The following is a 16,987-nucleotide window of genomic DNA, read 5'->3' on the forward strand; positions in this document are numbered from 1 at the left end:
GAAGGGCTGTGAGGAATATATAGACCCTAATATTGCCTATGGGATTGATGCACTTGAAGAAAGTCCACAATACTACAAGGAGGACTACTGGAGACAAGTCAAACCTGTCTATCAAGTAGCTACTCTTGCAACAAGAAGCTAAAATATCAATTTCACTTCCAAGAGACCATCAATGCTACGAGTGTGGGGGTCCACATCGTGTAGCCGATTGTCCTATTAGATTACAAAAAAATACCACACTAATGCAAACCAATCAAGCGAGCACATCTACAATGCCCAATGTCCAAATAATCCGAATGCGCCAAAGATCGTGCCATTGAGCCTAATTGAGGTTACCGAGGAGCCATCACAAAGTACGCATGTGGTACCAGTAAATGTACTCACACAGCGATGCTTGAAAACCAAAATTATATTCTCGAAGAAAGAGACACCGCATCAATTGCCCAATATCAGAAGAAGAAGAAAACATGAAGGAAGAGATCTCAAAAAGCAGCGAAGTCATACCCCACTTCAAAGACCAACATAGGGATTGGTGACGACCCCGTATATATGAACGACGTTGAAGTGGATTCTGATTTAGGTGAGACCATGGAGACTAAAGCGACAATTAGAAAAGAAAAAAACAAGAAAGATCGTCCATGAGCCACAATGGCCAGGACCCAAGAAAAAGATAGGAACTTACCCAAACCCTACAATGGAGATCGAGCGAGTCAAGCAATTAATGGGTTTGGTAGAAGAGACCCAAAGGGATCTAGAGCTAGCACGTAGGCAGATCCAGATTATAGACACAATATTCCCTACGCAAAAGCAACCTCACAAAGACCATAGACCACTAGTCATACCAAGTGTCATTCGAGAAGAAAGTGGCTTTAAGTCATGGGAAAGTGGGCGTACTCCCTTCTTGTTAGAGAGAATGTTTACAGAGGGATTAGTTGGCCCAATTGAAGAAATAGAGATCCCATCTTCCCCACGCTAAGAGATTGAAGCCCAAAAAGTACCATTAAATATTGCCAAATTGATGGATTTCATGGCTTCAGAAGTTAGAACTACCATCATAATATTATGTTATCAATCAATTTGTGTGTCTATTCACTGCATATGCTTTTTAATTGTATATGAGAATGCAATTACTGTGCCAATTTTGGACGATTTTGCAGTATTTGAAGAAGTCTAAGGACATTCAATCTCAGATGCTCTTCCACCTCGATGAACGGGCTTCATCTCAATAGCTTTCGCGGTCGGAATCTACATCAGGAAGGGGGACATGTTACCCTTACGGACACCCTATCACCTTCGACGGACGCCTTATTACTTATTTGAGTCATGGACCAGCTTGTCGGTCCAATAGTTGTGTAGGTGATCGCTGATGAGAAGTGCACCACTTATCCCATTTGAACACGAGTTTTACTATGATCGGCCACTGTGGGCGCCCATGTGTGAATGGGTCAATTACAAAAGGTCCATTTTGACCTAAAATCCTCATTCTTTGAGGTGCATACTAAGAAGTGCTCTTGCTCTACCTCTATCTCCTTCTCTTTCGTGTGCTCACAGGTGTGTGTGTGTGTGTGTGTGTGTGTGCGTATGCTTGAGAGAGAGAGAGAGAGAGAGAGAGAGAGAGAGAGAGAGAGAGAGAGAGAGAGAGAGAGAGAGAGAGCATTGCGGCGGCAAGGCGGTTGAGCGTGGCGGTGGTGGCAGCTCCTTCTTCTTCGTGGCATAGGATCCTTCACAACAGAAAGCATTGAGTGGTGAGTGACACACCATTGCCTCTTTGAGCTTGTTAGGATTGTCTAGTTGTGTGCTTGCAGCCATTCGTGGCTTGCACACAGTGTTTGACAAGTTCCCAACCTCCGACATGTGCGGCAAAGCGCACATGGCCGAAGGCAGTTGGGAAAGTTGAGTGGCCGCCCGAATGTGCTCAGGAAAAATCATTTTTCCAAGCATACATATTTTACAAAATTAGGTTACTTTTTCAGGTTTTACAATATTTTTCTCTACTTTGGGGCGGAATTTCTCCCTTTCCCTAGCCCTCAATCGGCATTTTTGAAATTGAAAACAACACGAGATTAAGCTGAAACACGTTTTTCCCGAAAAATGGTGGCCGACAAAAGAAGTATGATGGGTGGCTATAGAATTAAAGAAAATTTATTTATTTACTATTTTCTTACTATGTTTGGCGGCCTATCATGGGTGACTATGCCCTTAAGGACTTAAGGACTAAGAGTCCTTGAGAATGGGTGGACAACCAATGGTTGACGTAATTTGGAGCCATACCTTTTATGAAGCAAAAAAAAAGTGCTTGCATGTCGACAACGAGCAGTAAAACGCTGCAACAAAGTAGGAGGAGGATATCCGAGCAGAGAAAACCTTGCAAGGCTTGGCCGGCAACCAAGTTACTGCAGGTTGAACCAGATTGATGATGTTGATAGCTGAAAGAAGACCAAGGGAGACAACGTGGGGCAAGGAAAGGCTGGCATGACTCGTTCGTTGTGCATTTTTGGCTCAGGAGTCGGTGTCGAACGGAGACAGCGTGGGGCAAGGAAAGGCTGGCATGACTCGTTCGTTGTGCATTTTTGGCTCAAGAGTCAGTGTCGAACGGCCGTGTGTGGTTGGCTCAAAGCCCAAGGCTTTCAGATTGTGCTTATGAACGCCATTAGGTGGCAATGGGCATCACAACCAACAATTCTCTCTCTCTCTCTCTCTCTCTCTCTCTCTCTCTCTCTCTCTCTCTCTCTCTCTCTCTCTCTCTCTCTCTCTCTCTCTCTCTCTCTCTAACACATGGTGGGCCCACTTACCATCGGCTAGCTACAGACACATTGTACCTGAGTCACGGAGGCAATCGACCAGTGACGACCTTGGCAAGTTGAATAGGGATGATGACGGCATCCACGGTGGTTTTCAAGAACTATTACAAAAGGTTAGGCGACCCCTTGCTATGGTTTGCAAAGGGTTTGAATTGAAGTGCGCAAGTGGGAGCATGTGTGAGTGTGTGCCACAATGGAGAAGAGAGGAGAGGAGGAGACCTTGTGTTTGCAGGGGCTAAAACTCACTCTCTACATGTGAGCCCCCTTATTTTATTATGTACATAATGAATAAGTATAGTGGGCGGGCACCTGGCCTAACTGGCCACATGGGGCTTTACCCCAACAACCTCCCATGTAAAGGCCAATGTGGTCGTGAGAGAGAATACAAAACCATCACAAGTATGACCTCAACCAACGCCCACTAGCTCACTGAATATGTGTGCATCCAGCTCTAATCGTAGAGAAAGTATAGAGCGATCGACACCATACTCCTCACCAAAGCTGCACACATCCTATAGGTATCTCACCATATGCTGCAAAGGATCCCTATGCTCAAGGCCAACGTCAGTCACTGCATGACTGACTGCTCCCACTGCAAATGCACCTACTACAAATGCAATCTCGGGTCTCAAGATCAGTATCTCGTACATGAGACTCCCAAATGCTGATGCAATCCTAGCAATATCTGCCAATCTGACCATCTCCGTCAAATCTGGCTCAAAACTCCACTCATGGAAATCACTATGACACCTGAACTCCGATCCCTGGAATCCATCCTCGTGTCCATCGCATGTCACATGCGCACCAAGAGCATCAGTCTATTCTGAACCTGTGTGGTAAGAGCAATGCCTAGCTCTAACTCACACGCATCAGCCTCTGGCCTAAGCATATCTATGAATGACTGAATCACGGCTGAATCCTCAACACTCAAGCCATCCATATCCGTCATCGTATCCACAAATGACATGCTCTGCTGCGCAACTGGCTCAATATGCTCACAAACTGGAGCATCATGCAACCTATCCGCAAAGGAGACATGCCTCGTCTCTCTGCATGGTTGCGTACTCACAAAGACTGTGGCGTCTCGTACATGATGTACTCACATCGCATGGATCGTGCCAACACTAGCACCTCGCGCTATGACTAGCTGTCCACGATGTAATCTAAAACTGTGCGCATCCAGCACTACCTGGCATCCGCTGTCTCGTAACTGACTCACAGAGATCAAGCTCTGCGTCAAGCCTGGCACACGGTGTACATCTCGCAAAACGTATGATGCACCACTCGGCAACAATAGTCTGACATCTCCTGCACCAACTGTGTCATGCACCGAACCATCAGCTAGACACACACGTCCAAGCATACCACTAGCATATGTGCTAAACCACTCACGACTCGGAGTGATGTGAAATCTAGCACTCACATCTAGTATCCAATGCGAAGGTAATGTGCTGTCAAAAACCGACATAAGAAAGTCAAGAGTAAAGATGGAAGCAAAGGCGACATCTTCGTCATGCGTAGCCACATATGCTACATCTGCTCCCATCATCCAAAGTGATAGCATCCCTCTTGTGATGTCTCTTGCGGTGTCTCATCCGTCGAAAACAACACCTACATACATGCCCTGTATGACCACAATGCCAACACACAATATCTCTATGTTTGCAAGACTTTCCTTTGATTGTAGGCATCTCTCTAGACTCATTTGTGCCAAAAGCATTGCACAGTCTTTGCCATAACTCTCTAGCTATCTAGCTGTACATGCATCCAAACCAATGCAACAGACAGACTCACCAAGGTGTAACCTGATCGTTGAACGTGCAAGCTCATCCAAGTCCTCCCACTCATCGTCAGTCATAAACTCTGGCCTAGCATCCATGCCCTGTAGTGGCAACACTTGGCCCAATTGAGTCAATGCATCATGCATACACGCTTTCCAATGCTCAAAGTTTGAACCGTCAAACTTTGTATGCAAAAGCACAAACCCTAACAATGATGTACGTGCCAAATCCATGGCGATAACCTGTGACAAGACCAAGCACAAGTCGATCAACTGACAATAGCCAAAGCCTGGCTAACTCATACACCAAGTACTATCAAAATACAACATAAGTTGGCATAAGCTATCTAAGAGAAGTATCAGCAAATATGGTGATCAATGTAACAAACACGTGAGAAAAATCGCTCAAATGATGCCAAAACACCTGCACTAATCCAAGAGCACTATGTGATAATCGATGAAACTATCATCAACAACTAGCATCAACAATCTCCTTCCATAAGAGATTACCACGTGTATGTCAAATGACATAATCCGGTGAGCAAACACTCTCACAATGTGATGCCAAAACACTATGGCAAAGCAACCACTGAATGCCAATGCAATCAAAACACAATTGCAAACCATGCGCATAAACAAATAAACTCGCAAGAAAAATCCGGCAGAGTTTCCGCAGTATTTGGCTATCTAACCATAATAACCATATATGCCATAAACATGCTCAGAACCATGAGCAAATAATGCGCAAAATCGTCACTCAAGCATACATGAGCTGGCCCAAAGTCTCAAATCTCTAAACTTGGAAAACAATCCTGTAATCAGAAACACAAGTGCATCAACCGCACTCTCCAAGCGAGGCATATACTAGCATAAACTTGGACACAAACCAACCAAAATATGATTGATGCTCAAAATAGCTGAAATCAGCCCACATATGCCATTGCAAGGCGAAGAATACCATCCGCTGAAAAGTGCACATCATGTGCATCCACATGGCAATATAAACGAGCATCAAGCGTGTACCAAATGTGTAGCCAATGAGCATCCAAATCAACTGAAAATTCAGCTCACAATCATGCCAGAAATGCTTGCAAAACTCTCTGCAAATCTATGCACCACACTCTTGAAATCTGCTCAATCGCACAAGTCAATGCACATAACCTGTGATGAATCCACTCTCGAATCCTGAGAGTCCACAAGAATGCATACATTCACAAAGTGTTCTCACCCTATGTGCATAAATGTGTTGGAAATCTCAACCCACACTCTCTTCACTGTTGAGAGAAAAACATCAATGCGCAAAACAAGAGAATGAGAAAGCTCAATCCGAGCTCTCCAAATGTAGCAAATCACCACAATAGAGGATGCATAGTCTTCAACTTTTCGAATACCCTGCAGCCGGTCAACGCATATCTCCCAAACCGCTAAGAATTTGCAGAAACTTCCTTCTGCAAAGTTGTAGACCACACAAAAACGTTTGAGCAATGAGGGAATGGACCTGAAATGTGTTGTTTTTATAGGTCTAAACAGATCTGTAAAAATCTACAGTTGTGTACCCTAGACGTGCAGGCAGTCTGAGTGACGTATCTCAAAATCGATTAGAATGAAGACGTTTTGGTAGGCCAAAACAGATATGCAAAAACGTGCTGTAGTTTTTTCTGCTTCTTCGCCTGCCTCCCTATTAAGCTCCAATGGTGCTCCCAATCCCTGAGCTCTGATACCAGTTGAAGTGCACAAGTGGGAGCATGTGTGAGTGTGTGCAGCAATGGAGAAGAGAGGAGAGGAGGAGACCTTGTGTTTGCAGAGGCTAAAACTCACTCTCTACATGTGAGCCCCCTTATTTTATTATGTACATAATGAATAAGTATAGTGGGCGGACACCTAGCCTAACTGGCCACATGGGGCTTTGCCCCAACATGAATGATGGGAAGTTCGAGGTAACTGGGAGGGTTGTTTCCCAAGCTAATTGTTCTCCTAATTAAAGCATAATCCCCTTTTATGTTCTACACTAATTATCCAAATTCCCTTGTCGTTTGATATCTCTTCTTCCACTTCTCTATGCACTTCTATCGTCCTTCTTGGGACCTCTGCTTCTTCTTCTCTATAAGCATTACACGCAAGCAATATCTTGTAGCCCGTGCAAAACTCACTTGAGTATTATATGGGTTTTGAATTCACTTGCATGCACTCTCTTCCAAATGCCGATGGGGTCAAACTAAACCTTTTTCATCAGCTTGCAACTAAATTTTGATCATCCTCTTCTTTATGAGTACTCCTTATATACTAAGATAATTCAATTGATGACTAGAGTATTGTATGGCATCTACCCCTACTTTGATTCCCAATTCCTATTACTATAGATTTAACCTCTTCTAACCCATCATAAGCCACGGAGCAAATCCGGATCAAAGCTTACTATATGTGAATCACAATATTCACAAAAAATAATTATCTTGATGCTTCATGCAAGTTTGACACACTCAATTCTAGATCTAGTTCACTTTCTCTCTTGTAGGCTTATTGCAGAGCTCTTCCTTTTTGTGCCAAGACAGACATGAGGGAGCAAAAATTTTATTTATTGATTTTAAATGTTGTCCTCGATTTAGATCTAAGAGACACATCTTTAAGGCTAGTCTTAAAAGTAAATTACATAAAGATATAAACAAAATTAAACTTAGCTATAATGATTGATCAAACAGATCTCCATGGTTGTGAATTGTTGTTCCGCCAAGAGAATTCCAAAAGCTCCAATTTAAATCCTCCTCCCCATGGTCGTCGCCTTTCCAAGAGCATCGCTTTGCTCTGATACCACTGTTGGGAGATAGGGGGACAATTCAACAATTCCTCACAAACATCACCATCAACTTGTCACCTTCTCTCCCAAATCCAAGTACACACACACACACATAAAGAGAATAGATTTGACAAAGATAGAGTGTAACAGATGTAGACATGATTAGAGAGTACATAGAATGATTTAGCATAGTCTAAGAGAGAAAAGCAGGGAATCTTGCAAGTGAATGGCCTAAAATCATAGCCCCAAACTCCATGACATCCCTTCTTGTGGAGTTTGGTATTTAATTTGTTATTTGAGTTTTTGGGTGCCAAAATTGAAGGGCCCTCTTTTACGTCTAGTCCACTTTAGTATTTGAGTGAAGTAGATCACTTATTGCATGTCCCATAAGGATGAGTTCTCGCTAGAGCTATTTACAAGCAGCCATAGTGGCTTGTTGAAAAAAAATATATAAAATATTGTGCAAAGCTAAAATGGCCGAGAGGGTTATTATTTGCCAAAATCTCCTCTTCAACTCCCATAATTCCAATCTACAAATCATTATCAACACACTATTAGTAAAATTAAATAGACAACACATAATTAACCACTACGCAAGCTATCCCCATTGTAGTTAACCACATACAATAGAAGGGTGCCCAGTCTCGTAACACGAGCATCTCATGTTTGACATGTTAGTGTTGAGGCCAAACTTAACAACTGCAACATTTGCAGAAAGAATTGTCAATTCTACGATGATTGACATTAGCATACGCTTAGTGGAGCTATGTAGACCATACAAGGATATCTGTGAGATTTGCATGTAGGTTCTAGCATGGATACACATGCTCACCTATCACTAGAGCTGATACGACTACATGCAGATCGAGTGAGTGAGCCAATGGGTGTAGGCTCATAGCGACTGTTAAGTCACTGTTAAGCAAGCATACTTTAAGTCACTATTAAACAAGTAACTTCTATATAATAAGAAACTTCCATTCTTGCTTTTAGCCAACTCCCAAAAGAGAGGATTCCTTGTGGACAAATTTCAAACCTTGAAAAGAAAAGTTTACACCTTTAGATGAATTGTTTTCTAAACATTGTTGTTGATGTACTCTAGGACTAATAGTAGGTGAATTTCCACGATAGCATTGCAAAGGTCCTACACCCTTGTTTTGTTTGCAAAGAACAAGATCCAAAATTGAGCAACTGTGATACCAGTCCTTTAAGTCACAATACAAAGAAGCTCACCTTATGTTTGTTGCAAACCTAATGTAATTGTTACAAGTCCAACAATGCCCTATTATTCAAAGCGAGAGACATGGGTAATGGGTGTATATTTATGGCATGCCTTCCCAAAGAGATAGCGGTGCTTAACAAGCCTACTTGAAGGTTAGAAATTATAAAGCGTGTTGCCTGCAATCAAACATTTGTATCTTGAACTCTCATCTCCAATGAACGGATTTCCTACCAAGGCTACACGAGGTTGGAAATGACAATTTGAGTAAAGAGAATCACATTCAATTACTGATTTTTAACAAAACCACAGACAACCTTCTCTTGAAGATCGCTATCATAAAAATCTAATATCTAACCAACCCAAATGATTTTCTCATATTAAACTGATCATTTAATGTGGAAGAGTAGATGGGAACAAGGGTTAGAATATAGGCATGTGCTTTGGGGTCTATCTCGACACGGGGCCAATGGTAAAGGGGCCCAAATGAGAGATGATCATTCAAAGAGCAAGGTTAGCTAATGGAGCCTAAAAACCTTAGGGTTAGCTTCATTAAAGACCTCTAAGGGTTAGCATTGAAAGTCCTTTGACCTTAGGTAATCTAGGGTTGAGCTTGAGGTAGGAACCCGCCGGCCCAAGCTTGAGGTGCTTGTCGTTCTTGCTGACTAAGGTGCTTGTCATGCTTGATGACTAAGGTGCTTGAGGTGCTTGTCGTGCTTGCTGACTAAGATGCTTGAGGTGCTTGTCGTGCTTGCCGACTAGGGAGCTTGAGGTGCTTGTCGTGCTTGCCGACTAGGGAGCTTGAGGTGCTTGTGGGAAGATTACCTAGCTTGAGGTGCTTTGTCATGCTTGTTGACTAAGGTGCTTGACGGTAAGGTGTTCCACAAAGTCACCAAAGATCCCTACAAGGAGGGGGCAAGCCCTACAAGAAGGGGCTAGAGAGAGAACACACACGCCCTGCAAGCTTGGTACAAAGAAAGCAAATAGGACACTTGTCAAGCTCCTCCTCATGTTGCCCTCATGGTGTGCCTAAAGCCTACTGGTTGGCCTTCCAAGGGGTCCAATGATAAATTGGTTAATTTAATTAATTGTTTTAGCATTTATCAAGTCCTCTCTCTCAAAGGGGAAAGGGGGACACTTGTCCCAAGCCTACCCTTGTTGCTTGATATCCTTCTTGTATGTGATTGGCTAGGCATGGGAAGGTCCAATGAGCTTCAAGCATGAGCTACAAGCATGAGCTACAAGCATGAGCTAGAAGGGGGGGTCGGCCAAAGCAAGAAGGGGGGCTGCTTGGGGGATATAATCTCCCACACACACTCACACACTCTCATTGTGTGAAGTGCAAAGTGCAAGAGCTCCATCTACTTCTTTAAGCTAGTAGAGAAGTTGAGAGCCTACGCCAACACTCTTGGCTATGGAATGCAAATCCAACCAGGAGCCATGCTTCAATGCTTAAGCTTGCCATCTTCTCCATCTTCATTACTATGCTATTATGTATGCTAGCAAGAAGAGCGATGATAGGTGAGGAACTATTTCTTTCTCCTATGGAATGTTTCTTCTTCATCTTCGCTACCCTCATTCCCTGCTAGCTCCTCCACCTTCGAAGGTGTTTGAGGACTTGGGACTGAGGCTTGGGATAGTTAAGGCTTTTTACAAAAGTTTATGTTATGCTTGTGATGCACGAAGCTTTCCATCTTCATTGCATCACCTAGGTCACATGGAACACAAAGATTGTATTGTACCAAGTCTCTGTTAATGGGAGAATCTGTAATAGAAATGCCTATTGGAGGGGGGATCGGCTTCGCATAAATCTGGTCCTCAACTGTTGTCATGTTCTCTAAACTCTCTCTCTTGCAAAAGTTTTGTTCATACCAAGTTAAGTAAGTACTATGTTTATGTTGCTACCATCAATTAAGTTCACCCTCTATACTCACAAAGTAATCTCACAAAAATGTTTTCTCTAATTTTCCTAATTCCGCTACTCTCAAAGTTCATAGGCCATTTCCATTACATCGCTATCATAGATTCTTGTTCCCATCGGCAAACAAAACTCACTAGGAATTTTACCATGGTCTTCAAAAACACAACTTCACCCTCTTTCGATGAGTCTCAACAAGTTCACATTTGAAACAAGGGAGCTTCTTCTTGAACATAAAAACACAAAAGAGCAAAGATTAGTGGCAACGATAGATTGTTTAATTCGAGTAAAGAAGCTTATGCATTCTCACTCGATTTCAACCCAACACCATAGGTCGACTCTATGTTGGCACTGTTGGACCATGCACACTTGTAGGCTATCAAGCTCGAGCAAGTATCTTAACTTCTCTTGATGCTTGGGCCAATTGCATGAAGGTTTGCTTTAGCAATCTTAGAGAGATTAGTCCTCCTTGTTAGATTTTTGTCTCATCTTTAGGCCCACTTGAAGACGAAGAACACAAGGTTTCTAGGTTTTGAGGAATCTTTAGAGCAAAGCCCAACTCAAACGTATAGTGAGGTGAAGCTTGATGCAAGGCCCTGCACTTGTGACTTATGTTCATCGAATATCTGGTGAGCTCCTCGCCGCACTGGCTGGCATGGCTCCTCCTCCTCCTCTCTCTTCTCGCCCACTTGCGATGTATCACTCGCGCTTTTCGTTTGTTGCCTTCCTCCCTTAGCTTGCGCTTTTCGTTTGCTGCCTTCCTCTCTCAGCTCACCACAATTGCCTTTGCTAATTGATAAAAAACGTGCATCTTTCTTGATTCCCTCTAATGCGTATTTTCCAAAATCATTAGCACTACTAGTACCCCCTACTGGTAACTACGTTATTATATTCGTTTCATTATGAGATTCTCCTAGATTCCATAATTTCCATTGCTTGTGCTGAAGGATCACAAAATAGCGGCTTGAGCAGACTCGAACTTAGATAGCGTGCAAATTGAATCCAGATGATGCCAGTCTACACCATCAAGATGAGCGCCCACGATGCTCCGAGTTGCAATTTTATATTTTAAAAAAAATATGGCTGTCGCCACATCAACGACCTGCATCCACCTGCCTGCTAGCTCGTGCGACATTCATAATCTACGTTCCTCCTCCTTCCAATTGCCTTCGCCCACGTGACACATCACCTGCTTGCTTCACTTCGCATACCTTCGCCCACGCTCCTGTTTTCCAAAGAGCTATCTCGGCAATGTTTTTTTAATTTACTACAGCCGGTACCCCTTACTTATGGGAAATAGACTGTAGAACTATTACAAAGGCAAGTATTTTAGGCGTTTAATTTATGGGAAATAGGAAGAAGGCTTCTGTTGTTTGACAGCCCAGCTATGGCGGGACAACCAAACCTCATGTTGTAGGGTTCCTTCCATCTGCACCGCTCTTTATTCGCGCAGCAGCGGATTATATGCAGCGTACCTCGTGGGCTTGAAAGCAGACTTTTAGCCGCGATCGCAACGCTTTTGGCTTGTTTGCGCACTCGCGCGTCCATTCTGGAGATGCCACAACGTGCAGTGATTTATTTCTTGGCTTGATTCATCAGCGATGGGGGGTGATCCTGACGAGCAGGAGCTGCAGAAAGCCCTTCTGATGAGCCTGCAGCCTGCACCAGAGGCTAAAAGAAGCAAACCACGTGATGGGCCAGTTGCGGGTACCCAAGATGTAGTAGCACAAGCCCGGAGGACGGAGCGTGAACTTCGGGCTGCAGCAGCAGAGCAGAGAATGCTTGCTTTTCAACGAGCACAGGAAAGGGCTACACCCTCCACTAGCACACTACCTTCACACCTTGTTCTCGGGGACCCCCTTTCTATTACTGATTCTGAAAAGCTCTTTACTATGGTCTTTGGTTCGAGTGTCTCCAAGGAGATCATCACGCAATGGTGTCACCAGGGATTCAGGTAATACTTCCTGCACACACTATTATTTTCTGGATCGCCTGATCAATGCTGGCTCTTGTTGCAGGTTTAGTCCAGACCCAGAGACATCTCTCGGTCTCGTGCAACGAGAAGGGGGTCCATGCGGTGTGCTTGCTCCTGTACAGGTAAATCTCACTAGTATTTTTGTGTTTCGATCGAAAGAAATGTGTAAATCTATGTCCTACACAGGTTTAAATAGGTAATTTTTGTGTAAAATTTTGCAGGCGATGGTGCTTAAGTACCTTCTATTTGAGAATGGAGAATCTCAAGATGGGCCATCTCACTCAAGTGGCAGCCTGACATCAACAGTGCATCTCAATACTTCTCGAGATTGTACCCTGGTATTCTCAGATGCACAAAGGACTAGGTATGTTGTATTCATTATGCTCTGTTTGTCACGTCCAAAGAAGGGTACCTCTTTTTGCCTCTTTATGCAAATTTTGTGCAATTGGCACACTATTTGGAGATTGTAGACTGTAGTCAATTGAACTAGGCTAAAGTAGGTCAAGCGTGAGGGTGGCTGACTTAATTATAATGTTCTTGTACTATAAAGCCTTGCAACTTTCAAGGAGAGAGCCGCTAGGCTTCGGAGCTTATTGAAAGACCAAAAACATGCTCATTCTTGGGAGGGGGTATATAATTTCTTCAAAATTTGTGTCATTCAACATGAGAGGTACAAATATTTAAGTTCGATAGTTGAACTATATTGCTAGAACTTGTCATGATACCACTGTAATAGACTTCGACACTCCAAGTCAAGAATCTACCACGACAACACAAATAACCACTTCAAAACATTTCACAGTTCACAATTGATTTGACACTGGCCCGGCGGAGTTCCGTGCCTAGAGATATTGTCCCTAAAGACTGGCGCCCCTTTCGGTATTTCTTTTTGTATTAATCTGTGTTCAAAGTACAAGAGTGCGGGCAGGCGCTCACACTCAAGACTCTGCGTCCATTTGCAAAGTAGTGTAGTGTGCAGCTTCATCTTTATTGTAGTTTTCTCCTATGATTCTCTATAGGGCTGAATGTTCCGGCGTAAGCCTAGGCTCACCCAAACTAGAGATTCTATTCTTTTCCTTGTACTTGTGATTGTCAAATTAGAGGGAACTACATGTATATCGACGGCTTAGCACGCGCTTCACCTCCTAGAGTTGGGCCAATTGGATTGCCCTTGACTACGTTTTTTAAGTTACTAGTGTCCAATTTGGTTAGATGACCAAGCTCAAGAATTAATAGCTTGAGTCATGTTTACTTTGTCTCCTTAAGATACATATGAATCGCATAAATTATCTAGAATCTAGAATAAGTCATTATCCTTAAGAGAATGTGTCACGTGACACATCCCAACCCTATGTGTCCGTGGACAAGCTATACCACAGCAGGGTTCAGTCAGTCCAGTCAAGTTTAGATTAGCAGTGATCTGGCAGTTTTGTGAGTCTATTCGTAGACCGTGCATGCCCAGTCACTTAGCATAGATGCATATCCTCCGGGTGCACACAACATGATCGTTGGAATTCCCATCAAAATCCATTAGTATCAGTTAGGGGAATTTTCCAGTGCATTTAGCCTATTTTCCTATTTTTTGTTATTTTCACTTATTATTTTTAAGTGACTTTCCAACAATAGTAGGTAGGGCAATTTTGCTAAGTTAATATATAAGCAAACCCAAGTTAGCACTTTATGGCAGAAGAGGCAGCAAGAGCTTCCTGCTCAACAGGCAACTTCTCAGTAGTACCCCCGTCAGCAGCATCAAGTCATCACTAACACTAGCCTCCCTTGGGGATCCTCAACGTTTTCAGCCTCAAAGCATAGCCAGCACCTGGCGTTTTCACTAACGCTAGACCACCAGCAACATCAGCGTTTTTGCTCAGCATTAGGACTCATTCCAGACCAGCGTTTTCAGCTTTAAAGGACCTGCTGTGCCAGCGTTTTTCAACCAAGGAACTCTCTCCAAAAACGCAGCCTAAAGAGCAGGAAAACCAGCATTTTTCATCATCATTTCAGCCCCGACCAAGACAGTCATTTTCAGCCATTAAACCAGCAAGAAACAATCATTTTCAGCCACGAAGACAACCCCGAATTTAGCCGTAGAAGATCACAGATTTTAGCCTTAGCCGTCGTCATCACCGTCGTCGTCATCAACATAGTCCCATTGCATCAGTCCATTGCATACGCATTGTACACCTTTGTGCAATCCAAGTAGACCACTCTCGCCGACGAGAGTGGGGCCTTTAGAGGAGGGTTTTACAACCTCTCGGGTGTCGTATCTCTTCTCTCTCCTTCTCTCAGTCTCATTCACTTGCACGCACAATATCCACTCACTTTGTTCGTGACCACAACACTCTACAAGACGGAAAGCTCTCTCTTTCCCTAAAGAACTAAAAGGAACCTTGAGCAATAAAGATCACTAATCTTGAGAAAATACAACATGCATTCCGTTGCACCTTACATTGGTATCAGAGCTTTGGAAGTGTTCTGCATTACTCAAGGAAAGAACCACAAGAAATTTTTTGCTTGTTGCGATCGCACGAACCCAAGTTTACTTGGGCGTGGCGATTCCTAATCGTGTTGTGTTGAAGAGTGACAGGAATCCCAAGAAAGAAGGGCTTGTCCAGCCTCCCCTTGTGTCTCTTTTCACTCATTGAGAGCGGACCGTGCACTTAGCGGCCGGCCAATCGACGTGAGGTGGGAAAAAGCAACCTTGGTGTGAGCGTAAGGCCGCCAAGGGGTGCGCCCGTAGAAAAGAGTAGAACTCGGGTGAAGAGAAGATCCTTCTCCAACGCGATTTGCAAGCGAAAGAAAACCTCAAGAACCCCAAGAACCCAAGACCCTCAAGACTCAAGAAACTCAAGAACCCAAGATTCTCACGAATCAAGGACCTCAAGAACCTCAAGAACCCAAGATTCTCACGAATCAAGGACCTCAAGAACCTCAAGACCATTAAGAATCCAAGTTCCTCGCGAGCTTAAGACCCCAAGATCATAGTGCATGGTCGTCACCCGAAGCGGAATGGATACTTCGCATACAGGTGATGAGCATGAGAGAGGCGACGAAGACTTGTCCCCACCCGGAGATGATGTCTTCAACCCTCCCCCTTCGCCATCTACGTCACCAAGTGCACCAGACGCTATGGAGGCAATGATGAAGCAGATGATGGCCATGATGGATAGACAGGAAGACAAGCGCCTTGCTTTAGAACGCGAGCGCGACGTAAGAAAAGAAAGAAAAGAACTAAGGAAGGAGGAAGCGGCAGCAAGAAATGTTGCATTGGAGGCCGATCGTGCCGCTCATAGATTGGCTTTGGAGGTCGAGCGTAATGCTCGACGAGAGCTACACACTCAAGAATTGCTTGCCCAAGTTCTAGCCTCGAAGACCGAATCACCCAAAGATCGTGGGAGTTCGTCAAGTGGCGCAAGCCACGACGCGGATTCCAACCATCCAGTTACAGAGAAGTTGAGTTTCAGTAAGTATGACGGTAAGATGGATGCGATTGTTATTCATTCTTGGTTGCATCAATTTAATGCTTATTTTGCGACAACTAAGAAGACAGGAAATAGCAAAGTTTTGACGACAGCTATGTACCTTGCCGGTAATGCCATTAATTGGTACTAGGCATGGCAAGAGGTACTGCTAGCTGCGCACCTAGAGGCAGTCGACGATTTCACGGCCTTCTCTTTTAGTTGGGCTGATTTCCAAGACAAGCTCAAGGCGTGGTTTATGCCACCTCAGTACCTTGCACGATTGAAGGACGATTGGCGAGCTCTCAAGCAAAATGGTATGTCGGTTATGTCTTTTTCTAATCGTGTTTTGCAGCTCGGCACTCAATTACACAAATCGTATGCGAAGCGCAAGGAGGCATTTCTTTACGGATTGGACGAGTATATCAAGTATGATGTCGAGGTACTCGATCCAATCGATCTCAACAAAGCGGTAGCAATTGCTCTCGCCCACGAGATGAAGCACAACAAAGGAAAGCCTAAGGAGAACAAGACTTCCACAAGTACCTCGCAGACTTCTCAGAAACTTAAGAACGGTAATAATGATAACTCTTCTAACCAATCTTCCAACAGTATCTCATTAAAGAATTCTTCCAATGAATCTAAGGGTAAGGCTAACACAATTGCTAAACCTAAGCTTACTCCAGATGAAAAGGTAGCACAAGGAATTGTAGGAGGATACATCACGTCGGAAGAACAAAGCACTTATTCTAAGGAAGGTCGTTGTTTTCATTGTCACATTAAGGGTCACATAAAAAGAACATGTCCTAAGCTTGAATCGAATGAATCTAAAGAACCCACAGCACCCACTACATGTGTCAATGCAATGAATGATAACACGATTGTGCCCAAAGTTTCTCAGGACCCTCCCATTGATGATTCTCTCATTAAATGTTATGGTCGTACGTCGGGGCACCGTTTTGTCATATTGTTTGACCCAGGTAGTATGCATGATGTGATCAGTTCCTCTCTTGTTGAGAGAGCTTGCCTCGAAGTTAGTCCGAGA

General features: G+C 43.7%; 1 protein-coding gene across 1 annotated transcript in view; it reads left to right on the forward strand.

Annotated features, from left to right (window-relative positions):
• The first annotated feature begins 11,847 nt into the window (after positions 1-11,847).
• LOC147423719 (ubiquitin interaction motif-containing protein) overlaps positions 11,848-16,987 on the forward strand; it is a 62,463-nt gene continuing 57,323 nt past the window's right edge. Inside the window, exons 1-3 of the mRNA XM_086501082.1 lie at positions 11,848-12,463; positions 12,528-12,606; positions 12,706-12,848. Of these exons, the coding sequence (XP_086357208.1) occupies positions 12,111-12,463; positions 12,528-12,606; positions 12,706-12,848 (575 nt within the window). The 5' untranslated portion in view covers positions 11,848-12,110. The remainder of the gene's footprint in view (positions 12,464-12,527; positions 12,607-12,705; positions 12,849-16,987) is intronic.

Source organism: Adiantum capillus-veneris, chromosome 26, assembly GCF_014529385.1.
Source record: "Adiantum capillus-veneris isolate H3 chromosome 26, ASM1452938v2, whole genome shotgun sequence".
NCBI classification, from domain to species: domain Eukaryota; kingdom Viridiplantae; phylum Streptophyta; class Polypodiopsida; order Polypodiales; family Pteridaceae; genus Adiantum; species Adiantum capillus-veneris.